This window comes from Tinamus guttatus, unplaced genomic scaffold (assembly GCF_059628265.1).
Source record: "Tinamus guttatus ecotype Peru unplaced genomic scaffold, ASM5962826v1 Tinamus_guttatus_pri_ptg000004l, whole genome shotgun sequence".
NCBI classification, from domain to species: domain Eukaryota; kingdom Metazoa; phylum Chordata; class Aves; order Tinamiformes; family Tinamidae; genus Tinamus; species Tinamus guttatus.
In genome coordinates, this window is record NW_028288538.1 from 2,895,945 (window position 1) to 2,913,909 (window position 17,965).

At 47.5% G+C, this 17,965-nt stretch overlaps 1 protein-coding gene across 1 annotated transcript in view; it reads right to left on the reverse strand.

Annotated features, from left to right (window-relative positions):
* The window catches only part of ALDH1A3 (aldehyde dehydrogenase 1 family member A3), a 34,594-nt gene extending 18,376 nt beyond the window's left edge, over positions 1-16,218 (reverse strand). The window contains 5 exon segments of the mRNA XM_088539674.1: positions 2,456-2,517; positions 3,987-4,116; positions 6,693-6,833; positions 12,836-12,940; positions 16,098-16,218. Coding sequence (XP_088395800.1) covers positions 2,456-2,517; positions 3,987-4,116; positions 6,693-6,833; positions 12,836-12,940; positions 16,098-16,196 — 537 coding nt within the window. The 5' untranslated portion in view covers positions 16,197-16,218.
* Between the last annotated feature and the right edge of the window lie 1,747 nt (positions 16,219-17,965).

Below are 17,965 nucleotides of genomic sequence, written 5' to 3' on the forward strand. Positions count from 1 at the left end.
CACTTACAAATTAGCAGCGTCGCTTTTAAGAGACAAGTTCTGTTTTAACGCAGGAGCCTAAATACAATGCAGAATTTAACCTAGGCCATTTTTCTTCAACTTGGCCTTTCCCTCGACCCCAAGCTCGTATCATTTCAGCGATCTTCCCCAGTTGAGCACATCCCTATTTGCCTCTTCTCCTAAGCCTTCTCGAGGGCCTCATTTCATAGCTTCAGACACTCACATCTTCACTACCTCTCTGCATTTTTGGAACATGACATAACTCCACTAGGATCTTTCCATTGCAGAACAGCTAGTGGTGAAAATAACAGTTAGTAAAGGACTTCAGGGCTGTCTGACCACATCACCTTGGCATAAAGCTCAGTTATATGTTGCACACTCTTAAAACTGCTCTTGCTCAGTAGATGCATTTCAATATAGTCAAGCTAGAGCAAAAAGGAAGGATTGTTAATTGATCTAGTGAGACACGGGCAAACAGAGATGAAACTCCTCTACATCAAGTAGCAATATACAAATCCACTGACTATTGCTGCTAGAGATCAAACGGGAAAAACTGAAGTGGATATGTTCTGTGTAAACTGGAGACAGATGTGGTTTTGTTGACCCAAGTCATCCTTGTTACAAACATAGAGTTGAACTCGAGTCAAATTTGGATAAATGTTTTTGGAGTAAACTGAAGAAAGTAAACACTTTGAAATAAGGATTTGTTTCAAGAATTGCTGAAAAAAAAATATAAAGGTATGCATCAAACTTTTGACCTAAACTTTTTAGGTCCAAAGCCAAATCACTTCTTATGGTTGAAATGAAATATTCATCTGGCTTAAAGAAACTTCTATTTTTCTTTGCAAAACAAAAGATCTCTATCTACTCATCAGAACTGTTTCCTCAGAGTTTCAGGGTGGTGAGCAATATCTGGATTGTCATGCTACTCAAGAAGCACTTAAGCCTCCTAACAGTTGCACCTGGGCAGGTAGGTATTTTTTCTTTGATGAAGCTAATTAAAAACTAGAGCTTTAAAAATGTGCAACTTAATGCTGCTATTTTTCATCTCCAGAGCACAGCAGCAAACTTGACATAGACTGTTCCTCTAAGGAGGTGCTACACATTTATCTGTGACTGAACATCACTCAGATCACAATAACCACGTATCTCAATCGATACTGGCATGTTTGTCATGATCACAGTATCCTCAAAGCAGGACGGTATCCTCTTGCCTAGGTGAATTCTTCTTAGCCAAGATGATTATGTTTCTAAAACATGCAAGCTATAGAAATCCTTCCTATTGTATGTACTGCTGTGCAGAGTGGGATCTGATATGGCAAGAGACCAGCTATTTCCCTTATATTAGACCTCCAAAGCATCCTACATGTAGGCTTTCAAAGAGATAGTCTCCAAAAGCATTGCTGACTGCCAAAGGTAGCTGAAGTATGACAGGGAGACACCTTCTAACTGGTGATCAATGCAGGGAATCTGATGTTTTGCACTTACTGCACAAGTTCTAGTTGCTCAGTTAGTCACGCTGCTGGATCAGCAATAAAAGCTGGCAAAGTTACTAGGCAAACATCTGATAACTAACACTGACCACCTCCTACTTTGCCTCAGCCTGACAGGGCTAAATAGACTGTTCCGTTTTATCACGAGGGATACAAACTCAGACAAGCTGAAGGAAAATGAATAATTTCCTCTGATGTTTTGGGGAACTGGACCAGACATGGTATTTAAAAGCAAACCCAAAGCCCCACTTGCATTTCTTCCAACCTCTCCACTAACTTTATCCTAAGGTTCAAAATCTTCCATGGACTTTACTGATCTAAATATCTAAGCAGAGTATCCTGCACACCACAGTTGGCATCATGGCTTGTAGGATACCATTCAAAGTATTTTACAGCCAGACAGGAACTAACCATGGCTCCCATGCAGCTGTAAAGTCTTCTTGGCTGCCTGCTTAAACAAAGCAAGCAGCACACACCAAACCTGGAGGTATTCCGAGAACTAGCCACACTGTACCCTCAGCAAGGAATGAGGCCTCAAGGAAAAGCAAACTCTATTTAGTGAGATTTAATCATACAAAGCTAAGAGAACAGCCAGGGGTTATTACTAATGAATATGATTTAAAACTCATAACTATGTCTCAGCAGCAGGCAGCGAGAAGCAAGCACATGTAATGACAGGATGGTTGTCCCAGCAGTGAGAGTCAGAGAACTCTGACGGGTCTCTGGTGACTGGGGTCAGCAGCTGACCAGGAGACCCACCCTTCCAGTGCAGAGGAGGTTACCTTGCCAAGAGGAATTGGCATGGGGGTAACACAAGCAACTGCATCAGGCAGCTGAGATGGGAGTTCCCTGCAGAACAGCTGTACTTAACTAGAAAGTGAACGGCTGCAGAATGAGACAGGGAGTGCAGTACAATTCTTCCAGGTTCAAGGGACAGGCAGGGCACCATCGCTGCTACTTACTGGAGTTATAGCTCCGCAGACACCCATTGGTTCATGCCTGGTGAAGCACACAAAGTTTTCATCTGCAAAACAAAAGAATAAAAGACGACAAAACAGTCAAAACCTCTGTTTCTACAGAAACAGTGCAAGATTACTGCATGCTCAGAGTTTGGGGACGGGGCCCCTGAGACACCCCAGAAGGATGAAGACTTGTTTGAGAACAGAATTCTGTTAGTTCACAAGCCAAATGCTGCTCATGTTCAGAGGGGAATCTTTAAAAACCATTGGGTTGATTCCTCCCAAAAACTCCGTGTGTTGAGGCTCAGGGGAGGTTAACTCTCTAAGTTTATGTTAAAATACTGCAATTACTCTTTCAAAGTGAAAGCAGGAAGGACATTTTCTTTTTTTCTTTTTTGGGGAAAACCTGGTTTCAGTGGAAAGATCTGATGAATACTCAAAAATTTCTACTTCAGGTTTTTAGAAGTGATCTCAAATCAATACAAAGAACCAATGCCCAGGCAAGCAAAGCTTCACACCAGTCTGATTGCAGGTGACATCTCTTTACGTGAATGACACCACTGTCTTCAGACCCTCTGCTGACTGCACAGGCAGAACAAGTTCAGCACGTTGGAGTCCTTCCTCTGGGAGTAACTTGTGTCTGCAGGGCCTGTCCTTCATACATCCTCAGTGACCAGCAGCATGAAGGGATAGAGCAGGCTGATTTTCAAAATATACCACATTGCTTGTCATGCCATTGATGTCTACAAATGCCCAGTGTCTTAAGTTGTTCCCCCCCTCCATCACCACATTTGCACTTAGAGGGGAGACCCTTCGGCTCATCTCTATGTCACAGGAGTGCAGTGTGACTGCTCTGGCTATGAAACTGAAGGTGATAAACTTCTTCCAAGTGTTAAAAACTTGAGAGGACCCCTCCTCACTCAGCACTTTGTCTCCTGGGAGGAGGCAGCATCTCAGACTTTCTCTTTAATAAAAATTAACAAAAAAAAATCACTATCTAATTTCTCAAAACATGTGTGTGGCCAGCACTGTTGGGGTGTCAAAGAGTCAATGCAGCTGGATGCACAACTAGAGCCCACATCAACTCTTTGCCACATCCCCATGGTGTGGGATGTAGGACATCATCAGCCCTGTTGCCTTCTTAAATTCATCTCTAGAAACCTCTGTCCTTGCACTCTCTGGCATTTTAATCCATTTCAGCATTTCCTAATGCATGAATTCCCCCACAAGGTGTGCATGTGTGTGTGTTTTTTCCTATAGAAGTTAGTCTGAATTTATTAAGATAGTTTTCTTTAAAAAGTGATGAAACAGCACACCCAATATTTTCCAAAGGTCTATCCTGACATCCACGTTGTTCTATCGTTACCTTAAATCTTGAACATATCTACTTAAAGTGCATGCTGAGACAGAAAGGAAACACAAGGTTATTCTGCAGGTTTTCTGGTCTTTCCTTGTGCCCTTTTCCACAAAACCTCCCTCCCTCCCCTCAACTTGATCCCATCCCAGCTCTGAGATCAGGTCAGAAGCCACTTACCCACGGGGATAGTTCTGCCCTGGATTTTATCAGCCCATCCAGCATAATATCGAAGTGTCTTTATACAACCTTCCAGGTCAATGAAATATGCCTGCAGAAAAGGTTTTCCTGTGTCCATTGTTTCCAAAGTCTGAAACACCAAATCATGTGCATTGTCAGACATACCAATATTTTTTTTTTCTGGAAAAAGCTTTTAGACAAACTCTTCAATTTTCTTTTGTGGTACAGACACGGCCTTTCCTTCCTTCACCTTATATTTAAAGAACAAGTTAGTCAATACGAATACAGTAGGGTGGAGATAACTATTCTCAGCAACCTCAATACAAGCACAGGTTTTGCTCAGTGACTGCAGGGAAGTTGTGTCTTCCAGAGGGTCCTGCAAGGTGGCTGCGGGTGGGACAGCGCATGGAGGTCTGGGGCACCTCTCGGATGTGCTGCAAGTGTCACAACTTCACTGTAACTGACCCTCAACACAGATGTTCTGGATTCCAGATGGTGTCATTGAAATCAGCCTGACCCACTTTTATTTGGAAATCTACTTTGCTTCCTGTTTCACAGTCTCAAAAGCAACCTCTGAAAAGCCTCTTTTGTCCACAGGATGATAGAAAACACATTTCTTTACAGCATTCTAGCAGAGTAACCTTTGGGCTCCGATCTGTGCTTACACAAAGGCAATGAAGAAGCTGCTTCACTGATGTTGCATTAATGTTGAGCTGCACTAAATGAAGTCTCGTTAGGGCCTGTGTCCTTCTTGCAGTTCTGGACATTAGCTCAGTGAGTGCTTTGTTCTCTACTCAGGTCATTAAACGCAATATTGGTGGAAATGGCCAGCACATCCATAAAGGAAGTACTATCCCTTGGTAGATTGAAACATCTTTGTTTACGTATGAAGTCATAGCCTGTCATCTTCCACAAACATTAGGGTCCAAACAGCACTCAAACAGACATTCCCCTTGGAATGACTAAGATTATCATCCGCTCTGAATGCCTGCTAAAATGACTGATTTTTATAAGTCATTACTTAGCATGCAGCCAAGGCAGCAACGGCTGGTTTGCTGCAGTGAAAATAACAATGCCAAACAAGCCCTCCCAGATCACAGGGACAACAGAAAGCTTGAAATGAGTGTCCTGGTTTATGGAAAAAGAGGAGGTCCCTTTGAAGTCACACCAAGACATGGGCAGAAAATGAAGAGTGTTCTCACACTCGCACAGATTTTTTCCCCTGTTTATTTACAGGCCAGAACTGCCCTCAGACCTGGAGGTTTTGTTTCTGCCCTGCTCAAACTGGTCTGCCATGTGGTTCAGAAACACAGTGCTGAGGGCAGAGACCCAGCCCAACACAATCATGCAAGTTAGGGCTCCGAAGCACTTCTCACATGGCTTAAAACCACCCATCTTAGTGCAACTTCAGCTCAGTAACATATGTGTACAACAGCACTGCATGTCATGAATGTCATACACACCTGAAGAGAAGCAGAGCAAAAGTGCAGTGCTGAACTGGTGGTGGAATTGAGTATGGACAGGCAGCAACTCTAAACTGAGAGATGCTAGGATTTGGGGGAGATCTGGAAAGCTGCACAAGGCCCACAGAAGGATTTCTTCCTCAGGACAGGAAGGGGGAATCATTAGCCACAGTTCCTCCATGCAGAAGCCCAAGTTAACACAGCTTCACGGCTATAGAGAGATTTTCCTGAGCCAGTACACTCAGGAGGGAAAGAAATACTTCCCACTTACACACATTTTAAGTTTTGGATGACATCCAACAAGAGAAAGATGCTCTCTCCAGACCCCCTTTTTAGGGGGCTTGCAAAGAAGTCAAACAGGTTTGTATCTTTGTAGTAAAGGAGGACCAAGTGAGGGTATTTATTATTATTTTAAGGTATGTGAATGCTAGCTAACCTGGGAGACAGATATGAATATTGATGACTGCTAAAGCAAGGAAGAATGCTTATTGCTTGAAAAAAAAATAAGCATTTAATATATATTTTTAATATCTTCAATTACTGAAGTTTTTAAGAATTCAACTATTTGGCAGTCATTTTCTAGGGCCCCAAAATCACCCAGTAGAAAGAGGAAGACAAAACATAAGTTTTGCTTGGACCCTTGTGTCCTACAAGAAGGGAGAGAGAGGAGAGATGGAAGGGAAAGGCATCCAGTTCCAGAGAATGTGTGATCAGTGTCAGGGCTCTAAACACACCTGAGAAAGTTTGGCCTATGTCACTGTTGCAGTGTCTTCCACTCAGGGAAACAAGAAACTGTTTTGCACCCTAGACTCTCCAAAAAGAGAGGGCTAAATCCCTTATTCCTGTATGAGAAGAGAGGAAAAGAATTAGGTCAAGCCTGAATGGCAATTCTCTTTTGGAAACATTGAAATCTGTAAAACAGGACTGGGATGATAAATCCAGACTGACATGAGAAGTGAGTTCAGGAAGGATTTGCAGTTGTCCCTGTCTAACACAGAAGCCCATAAGCTTTGAAAAAGCTACCTGGCCTTCCCAGTTCTGCAAAGGACAGGAGAGAAGCAGGCAGCCTAAGGCAGTAGAGGGCACAGGAGAAGGAGGAGCCCTTCTATGGGCTTCCCTCCTCTGTAGATAGTGTAAGAGGAGCATGACATGAGAAGGAGATGCAGCAAAACTGGAGGGGATGGAGCTGGGTTATCAGCCAACTGCTGCTGGCTTATCATTATTCCCCAACCACTGTACTCACTGCAAGGATGACTCTGTCTCGCTCAAGAAGATCAGCCAGTTTGTGCAAGAGCCGCCCTCTGCTCAAGGCATCCATCTCTCTCCACGGAGATCCCCTCTGGAACGCTGCTTTTGCCGCTTCCACTGCGTTATCCACATCAGGCTGGAGCAGCCACACAAACAAGAAAACACCAGGTTACAACAAAAGGAGCTGGACGGTGCCACAGAGATGCCAGCAAGCTGCCTTCTAGGGGATGCTCTGGTGGCTAAACATACCTGTCTGGCAAGACCACATCCATTTTGCTCCTGGATTTAGACCTAGGCCTGCAGGACCCCACGTGCCTGGCCTAGCCTGATAAACAACCTCGGGGTCAGAGTGCCAATAGGGTCTTTCAAGGGGAATTTCATGCAACTAGTTTGTTTACAGAATAATCCAGAACCATGTTGCTGCCAATACAGCATCTAAGTGACAAAGTGGGGAAAATGGAGAAACAAGATCATAGTGTCGTTCCCATTAGAACTTCCCAAGTATGACAGATCCTTGGTCTGAATAGATCAGCATCCTCTAAACAAGCATAGAATGGAAAGTCCCCGCAAACAGAAACCATGGTTCTGACCCCGTTCTTCAGTCCCACCTTTTCCCATGCAAACCCACATGAATAACCATTAGCACACTAAGAAAATCTCCCTTTGATCCTAGATTGAGCTTCAAGAATACTTCTCCCAGTCAGGAAGGGCTTGCACATTGCTCAGGGTAGGGTAGCAGGGTTCCAACTAGAGGGGTTTAGTGGCACAGTGCCACACTCCCCTTCTTTTCCCACTGCTTCATTGCATGCGGGACCACATCTAACTAAGGGTTACACAGGAGGCAGCAGTGTGGGAAGAATGAGAAAACACCATTTCTTTGCTCTGGCCACAGCAAGGCCCAGCAAACACCTCCTTTCTCTCTCCTTCCCCCCGCATCATTCACGTTGATTAAAAAGTGAAGTCAAGGACAAGCTCCCCAGCCAATGAAGTCAATGGGAATGCTGCCACCAACATGCGCAAGGTCAGGACAGTACCCCAAGCATTTATATAAAGCATATTTCACTCTGGCTTTGGACAGGCTCCTGCTCTGTGTAATGTCTGGCACAGCCCCTGCCTCCCTTCAGAGGATGGGGAGCTCTCTGCATCTTGCCACAATACGTGGCTCAGGGGGAGGGAGGGTTTCAGACTTTCACTGCTGCTCCTCTCACCATGGCCAAGCCCTGTCCGACCCGCCTGGAACACATTCCCAACAGTGGGACACAACTGCGAGGTGACCCCCACACTCTTCCAACAAGGACTGGCTTTTCTGGGCGCATCTGGGGTGCTGAACCTAGAAAAATGCTATAGGGAAACACACTGCCTTCCTGCACCGAGTCTCACAGAGAAAACTGCAAGTCATCACCCACTGAAGTGACACCTTGGACTAGATTTGGCTCCTTCTTACACAGCTTAAAACTAGGCTGACATGCACTGCTGAGAGAAGAACTCCACCCTTTCAGAAGGTCACTGGTGAGGAAACCATTATAAGAAGCTTGTGCTGTCAGGGGGTGGTTAGTAGTGGCTCTGATCAAGCAAGGGCAGTTGCAAGGCAGAGGCAGCAGAGCCTGTTGCACATTCACACACAGGTCCAGGATGGGGCCATGGTGCCCTGGCTGGGCTCCAGGCATGGTTTGCTCCAGGTGAATTAATCTGGATTTAAAATAACTGGCACATCACGAAAGCCAGAATGCACCACTGACTGCTGTGCATTCATGTCCTCTCCACATTGCCTGCTAGATGGAAGACTCAAGCTGCAAGGCTTAAGTGAGAAAGCAGAGAAGGAATGAGAAGCACGTCAGGTTTAAAAAACATCCTTCCATAGCAACAACTAATCAGCTTCTGTGACAAGGCAGAGAGCCACAGTGCACAGAGCCAGGTCCACAGCGCTGGCTGCCGCCTGTGCCACGGGCAGAGTGGACTGAGTGCCCATGGCACGGGCCTGATGCGGATCCTTTGCCCGCACGGCCGTCTCATCCTCACGTGGCCAGGTTTTCCCTACCTTCTAGGGGTGAGAGCACCTCAGCCTCGCAGCTGCTCCTGCAAATGCCAGTGGTTGCTTGTTGGAGTGTCGAAGCCCAGGGGATTCCGAGGCCCTGGCCTGGCCTGGGAGTCTCTTGCTCACACGGAGGCAGAGGGAGCGGCTGTGCTGGATCCTGCAGGACGGCCCTTCGCCCTGTTCCTGCGGGCGTCACTGCTGAACACGCTTTAGAGACAGTGCAAAAGGTGCCTCTTTACTGGTGACAGTGCCACAGTGCTGCTGTCCAGAGGCTCTGCATGGGTGGTGGTTATGTGGTCACTTACATTCATTCTTGTCCCTTTTCTTCGACACTGACAGCACATACACACTGTAGCTTGGGGACTGCAGTCATTAGCAGACAAGCAAAACAGCTTCCCCAAAACACCCCCAGGGGCAACACCACCAAGTGAGAGCTTGTAAGCCAGCACACTCTTAATAGGCCTCAGAGCTCCGAGCAGCAACAACAAGGAAATTCTTAAGGAAGGCCGAAATGCCATTCTTAATCCGTCCTGTTATGACTAGGCATTAGGGGAGTCTGAATGGTGTGTTCATTATGGGGATGTTGCAATAGGTAGGCACAATGCGTGACAAAGACAGACTCCTGACTGTCACGGTGCCAAGGACACACTGCAGGATGTAAAACCACAAGGTCTGCGCCTCCGTGCACAGCTTTGAGCCATTATTCTTATTACATAAAAAGCTCTGCTGAGGGAATACTGAGATTGCAGAATCAAGTACTGGAGCGCTGGGGAATGCCAGCAAACCTCTGCACCTACTGTGGGTGCCTGCATTGTGATACAAGCCCCAGTTACACAACTGCATACCATTTTCCCCTGAAAAAACTCACACAGATCTTTGTGCTAAAGCACTTCCTCCACCTTCCTCCTCTACCACAAGCCTTACTCATCACTGCTCCACTTCCATCCTGCACCTTTTTCTCTTCTGCCTTAGCACCAAGATGCAGAGCACATTGGAAACTATCACCTTACAGTCCCTGTACCTCATATTGGGAAAACACCTGCAAAAAAAGGTCTGCTTTGGCTCAGTGTAGATAATACAGCACCAGGAGGCATGTGGGGATGGAACATGTCCTGTAGAGACTGTCTTACAGGAATTAATTGCTATTTCTTCAAAAAACTGCACTTTACCCCCTTTGGAAGGCACATTTCTGACACAGGGCTCAGCGAACAGGAGCAGAGCTCACCTGCTGCCCTGCAAGCTCTCTGCGAATTGTCTACACTTCGCAGTGGTGAAACTTTGGTTCAGGCTTTACAACAAACTACAAACAGCATCTTGGCAGTGGAAAGTGTCCAAAAGCATCAGCTACAGCATTACCAGTCTGCTGGAGGGAGCAACATCCCTGCATCCTCTTACCTCAGCCTGCCCTGCAGGATGAAAGGGGCAGGATGCCTGTGAACAAAACCCCCTTATAATGCTTCAAAGATCCATGTGGGAGGGTGAAGTGCTCAAACGCTGCGACAAAACCGCAGCTCTGCCCTGTGGGGACAGCCCCGCTCTGCAGAACATGCCACAGCTGCAGCCCTGCTGCCCAGGCTCCGTGCAGGCAGCTGGGCCAGGCTCTCCTCCGAGCAGCCCCTTTCCCTGCCCTCGCTGGCGAGCTGCTAGGGAACAGCCCATCTCCAAGTGCTGGCAACAGCTCAACTATTTTTGCCTTGATACAGTAACAGCAAGACAGGATGGAAGTTCTGCAGCTGCATCATTCATCGGGGGCAGAAATCTAATGAAGAAATTTACTCCTGACAGTCATCAGCCTAGCAAACACTTGGATGCTCACCCTTTCTTGCAAGGCATTGAGCATTCAACTTTATATTCAGAGCTTCTTTCCCACCCGAGACTTCCCTTTATCATGCAAGGAACATTCTGCCTTAATTTTTAACGGCAGAGCAAACGAACTTTGCTCTGAACTTTTTAAGATACCGGCCAAGTTTCAGAACCCAAGTGTCATTGCTGAGTTGTTAGCTGCTAGTTTCCCTTACATGCAGCCTCATCAAATATCCCTGGCACAACCAGGATTCCTCAGGATCAGGGAAGCAGAGCACTGCTGCCAGCTAGGTGGAACAGGAGCCAAGCCCCAGGAACTGCTCCCCGTCCCCTGGTACTGACCAGCACGGCCAAGCAGGGCTGCCCCAGGGCAGGAGATGCTGCAGAGCAGCACCCTGCACAGCTCAGCTCTTGCTGCAGTGACAGGGAGCTTCATCCCAACACACTGGAGGTGGATCTAGGATGGGAATGTTCTATCAGGGCAGAGGAAGCTTTAGGAGATTCAGCTTGTCCAGAGAACAGGGGGGCATAGTCAAGTGTCACCAGTATAGTCAAACAGCTGGTTTGGGACACTTCTAATCCTCAGCTGAGGTCTTGCTCTAGCCCCACGCAGTCCCTCATACAAACCTATTTGGAGCAGAAAACAAAAATAAAAACGGCATCACGTAAAGAGGTGGAAGCAGCTTTTAGTATCACTGTGCAGCTAACATTTCTCTGACTCCAATTATTCTACGCACAAGTCAGGGTCCTGTGCTGAGCATCCACACGCAGGGAGCTCCCAGGAAAGATTTTCCAGTGACTCTCCTGCCAACCAGAAGCCAAAAGCTCCCATCGCACTCAGGCGGGGACAAGTCTCAAGGAGTTGAGCTGCAATATTGGTCTTTTAGTTCTGCATAACAATTTTCCTTAACTAAGTCATTAAGAGGCAGGCTCAAAATACTCATGTAATGCTCAGTAACTGCTTGAGGAGACACTTAGCTCAGCGACAAAACGAGAGTCATGGTTTCTGCCCAGCAAAAGTACAATTGCATCAGAGTTCACCTTAACTCCACCGTTTACATGCCACTGCAATTAAACACAATTAAGCATCCTATCCAGTTAATATAATGGAATTGCATATAATGTTAGGTTCTACCCCAACTACAATTACCCCATGGATGAAACGATCCAGCGTGGCACTATGTCTCCAAGCAGGCTACTTCTAGTGCCAGCCAAAAAGAACTGCTGCCTTAGGTGCCACGTGCAGGAAGGCTGGGGGCTCGTTACAGCCGGGCACATTTGCTTTCCTCTCCAGAGGGTCAGGCTCTGCTAATTTACCCCGGAGAACCCCAGAAAACACTTGGCCCCAGCTCAAACAGTGTCACCTCTACCAGCAAAGGATCCTCAAGGCAGCTACACAACTGGAAAGCAGGCATCCAGTCCCAAAAAAGCTTAGATACCAAGAGAGCTACCACAGGGCAGGCTGGAGTGTCCTATACTTACTTCCCACCCACAGCAGTAAGCAGCTAAAGCCTTTGTATGACAGAAAGGCCATGAATCACCTTCCCGTGACATTCTATAGAAAACAAACTCCTGGGCCAGCTCTTCCCCCTACAGCAGCCCCATTTGTCCCTCTGTGAGGAGCCAGCTTGGACAAAGTTTCACATCCAGCCACACTTCACCTCAAGCAGGTACCAAACACAAGCAGTTACGCACCAGGCTGCAGAGCTCCAAGGCCAAGAGACCAAGATCTCGGTTTTGTTCTTAAACAACTGACAGTTGTCATGTTTGTGTGAAAGACCAGACCCCATGACACCAGTTGAAGGAGTAACACCAGAGGGGATATCTAACAGAAGGCAGACCCATTTGCATGGCTGGGCATAAATTCTCCCCAGCACTCAGAGGAAGATGATTCTAAGTGGAAGATGAGTTCCAGTTCAGTGTATCTAACTGGCTGCCATGCAGCTTGCGGATAGAGCACTCCTAACATGAGACCCAAGCTCTGTCAGAGATGTTCACTTAATAGCTGCATCTTTGCAGTTTTTAAAGCATACAGTGATGCTGAACCTCATTCCTCCAGCAGTGTTCAGAGGGGTTTCCTGTATTGATCTGCAAGGGAACTTGACTCTGCTGAGCTGACCAAGACTGATCCCGCCCAACCTGTGCCATCCTCAATCAGCACATTTAGCGTTCCAGGCCTCCTGCACACAGTCTGGCTAGCTGTACATCATAGAAATATACACAGAGGAAGAGCTGGCTTTTAACTAAGTGAGGAAAAGCCTTGGAATTTGTCTTTTGCCTGTCTTCCCAGTAGCGCTTACCTTGTCTCCTTCCTCAACGTCACAAATTTTCTCCAGCGTTGAGGGGTTGTAGGTGGGAAACTTCTTTCCACTTGTTGAGTCATGCCACTCGTTGTTAATAAATATCTAAATAGAGAGTAAGAGGAAGGGAAGGGGGAAAAAAAACAAAATACTGATACAGGTGACACAAGAAAAAAAAAAAAAGTATTCCTCAAAGGTCTGAAGGCTCCTCAGTTTCTACTGATGACAGAGCCAAGCACACTGAGGCTGTGCAATACAGAGAGCATTCAGCATAACTAGGACCCAAGACAGGGAACAGACCAACAAAACTGTCCATCTAGTCGGTTTTAAGGAGACGACAGAGGATGGAGCCCGCACAGTGTAACGCCATAACCCAGCAATGAGAAACAGACACATTTTCAAACACATCCCCATAGGAACAAGCAGCAGACAGCAAGAGAAGCCCATGCGGGCCAGGCAAAAGGAGCCCCTTGTTACAGGTCACTAAGGGGATGTCAGGGCACAGTATTATTTGGTTGGTAGTACCCTGGGCTATTTCCATGACCCGGGCCCTCAGCACAGGCTCAGTTCTACCCCACCGTGCCCGTCACGGGCAAGATCGAGCCTCCCACGTCACTTGGAGTCGCCTGTGACAAGATTTAAGTGTTTCAAAATATTGCCTTTCCAGAGCAAGAACAAACAGTCCCAGCGTTGCGTAACTGAAAACGCATTAAATTCTAGAGTGTTGTTACTCACTGTAAACAGAACACGAATACCTATATACAAATAATTGATTCAACATGCGTCTTATCCACGCTGATCTAACTTGGCAGTGTTAAGTTTTATAAATATAGATATTTTTAAAAAGATTAGATAAAACAATCTTTATTAGTACCCCATTAGCATCTGTAAGTTAGTACTTTTACTTGGAAGTCTTCCATGTTTGCAATCTTGTTTATGAGTCTCTACACACTACAAGGAGATTAAAGCTGCATCCCTTAAATCTAGAATTCCCACTGCTTTGGGTCATAGTTTTCTTTCTTTGGGTGAGTTTTTCCCCCGCCTATTTCTGCAAAAGCATACATGACAAAAATGCAGCATCTGTTCCAGTTACATGCCCACCTGCTTTGGTCAGGCCCAATAGAAAGAAAATTCAGTGTGACAAATTGCAAAATGAAGTCACAAGAAAATTCACAACATTGGGAATATTAAATAACTTGATACTAATACTTCCTAACTACTTATTCCCAAACTTTTCCAACTGCTGCATTTTAATTCTATAGAAAGAAAATATTACATTTTCATTTGTGAAACAAGAGCAAGCTAGAATTAAGAAAGTCACATTATAAATGCAAGAGATTACGTGGACTGTAAAATTACAGAGCTAGATATATACTTACAGATTAAGGATTGTGGGATACCTTTTTCCTAGTGCCTGTATTAAGCATTAGTTAATACAGGGGGTTGAGGTAGGAACGCAGTGTCCCTATAACAAGGGCTGGACTGCACAAATGGTGGATGAGACTGCTTTAAATACCAGATAGACAGGCATGATTCTGGGAAACACACTGCTGAGCTTAAGTCTTCAGTATAGGGAGTAAAAAAAAAAAAAAAAGTTAAAAAAAGTACACAACTAGAATAGCTCATCGGCTATTCGTGAGACATGGCCAGATCGCAGGACATTGGACGGTGGACAGATCCCTTCCAGCCCAAATCATCTCACAGGTATCAAGCTGCACTGTAAAAAAGACCTGTATGAAGCTGCTGGGAGTCTTCCTTCCTTCTCCCCCTGACCAGTAACTCGTAGAACCTAAGAGATCTCCACGAGATAGAGGCAAACCTACCGTCAGCTGTGAACATCTGGTGAAGCTCAGCGCTTGCAGAAAGCCCCTCGCAGCTTTATGAAAACTGACTGCTGCTCGTTGTTCCCCCAGATGCGCTGGGAGCATCAGATCAGATGTCAAACTCACACTTGCAATTAACACTGGTTTCCACTTCTAAACAACTATCGAGATACTTTCAGCACACAGTCTCTGGCTAAACTCCGGAGAATTTAAAAAAAAGCATGTTTTAACACACATACGGCCGCAGGATCACATCCCAGAGGAGTATTTAAAAATGTTCGCAACAATAAAAATAACACAAAACAGAACATTTGGATGGTTAGGAGCTCCGGGCTGGCCGCGTCCGTGTGGGACGCAGGGAAGGGAGCCATTAGCGCAGCCTTACGCCATTCCGCGGGCAGCAACGGCCGACACGATTCGCTGATAAGCGACAAGTTTATCTTTTTTAAAAAAAGAAAACGTGAGTAAATTAGGATGCTTGAAATGAATTAGCGGTACTGGACTGGATTCTTAATCACTTTGGGTTTTTCAGGTGCATGATTCAAATCAACACCGTGCCGGAGTGCCTATCCCAGCTATCGCTGTTTACTCCTTCGCACTGCAAGGGAAGGGAGTTCAAGGTCGATGTCTTTTTATGCACAAAAAGAAAAAAAAACAGTATTTCACAGGCTCCCCACCAGCCCTTTTGGCCTGGCCGCATCGCTCAAATTGTGGCAATCGGGGCGCAACCAGCCGGGTATTTTCCGCATGCACCAGGCCAGGCTCTCATGGCTAGCAGGAATGGCGGCGCTTGGCTCCGATGCCGGAGTGAGTGTCAGGGCTATCGGCATGTCCCAAGAGCTGCTGTTTTTCCAGCTCCTCGCTGCGCGGAGAGGCCGCGAGCGGCTCTGTCATGGCCGGGGAAGACGCAGGACGGGCTCCAGCACCGCCAGGGCCCTCCTTCCTCCCCCCAGGGCCCGATCCCGCCTCAGCACCACAGACCTGGAGCCAGCGCCAGGACAAAACCCAGCGGAGCAGCCTGGCTTTGAGGGAACCCCATGGCACCTCTGCACAGCAGCATCACCCAGGGCCCATCGCATCGCGCCAAAGAGGTGTCCAATGCCCACCTGGGCGGGCTGCGTGAGGCCATGAGGAGAGCAGCCCCCATGGAGACCCACGAGGGGTCATTACTTGGGGCATAAAGCTCCTTTTTACCCCCAGTGCTTAAGAATTGGTTTGATTTCTTGGACTTTTCTTTAGGCAGCTCCCTTGGAAGTGACGCCACCATCCGCACAGTTCAATGACTAATGCTCCCTTTACATCCCTAGGAGTTTGTATCAGAGGCGTGGAAAAAAGAGCCATAATAACTAAAAGAAAAGGGATTTTTAGATTTAAAAAAAAAAAAGTGTCAGCCGCAGCACGCACTCAGCCCGCCTCCCGCGGCTGCCAAGCCCGCTCACCTTGGTGTACTTCACCTCCAGGCCGCGCAGGGGCCGCGGCAGCGGCGGCGCCTTCCTCTCGGGCTGCCCGTTCTCCACGGCGCCGTTGAGCGCGGCCATGGCCCGGCCGCGCCGTCGAGCCGCGCGCGCCGCCTCTGCCGCCCGCCGCGCCCGGCACCGCCTTAAGAGCGCGACCGCCCGCCCCCATTGGCCGCCGCGCCGCGCCTCGCCCCGCCCACCGCGCTCGCCCCGCCCACCGCCCGCCCTCAGGTAACGGGCGGCGCCGCCCCGGCGAGGCGCCCTCGAGGCTGCGCGGGCTCCTCCTGAGGAGCCGGAGGGGGGATCGAGCCGCCCCGCGGCCCCACCGGGGTTTTGCCGCTCTTTGCCCACGCTGCCGCGGCGGACGGACGGCCACGGGGCCTCAGTGCTGCCCCGCCGCCAGCCCCGGGGTGCCGGGAGCAGAGCGGCCGTGTCGGGGTGGCCACCTGCCATCCCAGGGGTTCCTCCAGACGTGGGCAGCACCGTGCTGTCCCCTCAGTGCCATCCCTAGTGCCAGCCCCTCAGCACCACACCCGTAGCATGCCAGGGGAGACACCGTCCATCACAGAGCCTCGGAAGACACAGATCACGTCCACAGTGACAGATCCAGGCTCGGCGCCTGGGCGCTCATCGCGCGTTGCTTAATTCCACGACAGATAAAATACGTGGAAAGCTTTGCAGGCGCTCACCCTCGCACCCCCCGCACGCACACGCGCACGATAAAGCAGCATATTTTCCATACAGCACGTGGCACAACGCCAGGAGTACAAAATGTTTCACAGAATCTGTAACCCCCAGGAAGAGTCAGCACTTTGCTGCTAAAACACTCGAAAACACTCAGCACTTCCCAAGGCAGAGGCCGGGATATCACAGCAGCCCCAGGAGCTGGTGCTGACTCAGAAGGGAAAGTACCACCAATGAGTCAAAATCCCATTTTCTGCAGCATCCAGATGCTCTTGGACACCCTGTGTCCAGGTGAAAACCTCTCTGCTCAATGCATGTTTCATGAGAGCCAACAATAATGCAAAGTAAATTAATTTCCCCCATGATCTAAAACATCTTTATCACACAAACCTCCGCAGCTTTCTCTGGTGAACTGTCAATATGAAAGGGCTCATCCTGCCTAGCAATAATAAGCTCAAATTTTCTCTGCAGATGACAAGGCGCTTCAATTATATATAATTTCTGGGAATAGCCTCGGATGCAATGGCAGAAATTAAATGAGCAGCCTCATGAGCAATTAAGGTGAACAAACATCTATTTTTAAGCTGCCCATTTCTAACTGTTCAGTTGCCTTTTCCCACTAGAGCTGCACAAGCATCAAAGCCAGAAGAAACTCTTAAGCAAATCACCACATACTCCTGGTCCCAATAAGGAGGAATTTGGATCCAAGCTATCCTTGGCTGTCATCAGGACCGCTGCAAGCTGACTGATGAGATCCTGCATGTCAGAGTCGGAGACAGAAAACGTTTCTGTCTATTCCTCTGGGCAAGACATGGCCACTGGTCTGTTCTAGAGTTTGTGATACACTCTGGCAAATGCATTTTTGGGGGCCTTACTTTGGGGGAATTACTTTGGTAATTTACCTTCTCAGGTTTTACCATAATGATCACAAGACTGTACAGGTAACAATTTGATACTTCTAATATCAAGAAGCAGGGAGGAAGTAATTATAAAAGTGGCACTCAGAGTGAATCCATTTCCATTTGTCTTTATTTTGCCTTCAGAAATGCTCAGCCAACGTGGAAAGTACTCTTGGTATTAGAGGGCAAAATAGCTGGACGAGGAAAAAAGATGAATAAGAAGTTCCAGGACAAACAGTGTCCGAACAGTCATGCCAGAGGGTTGTC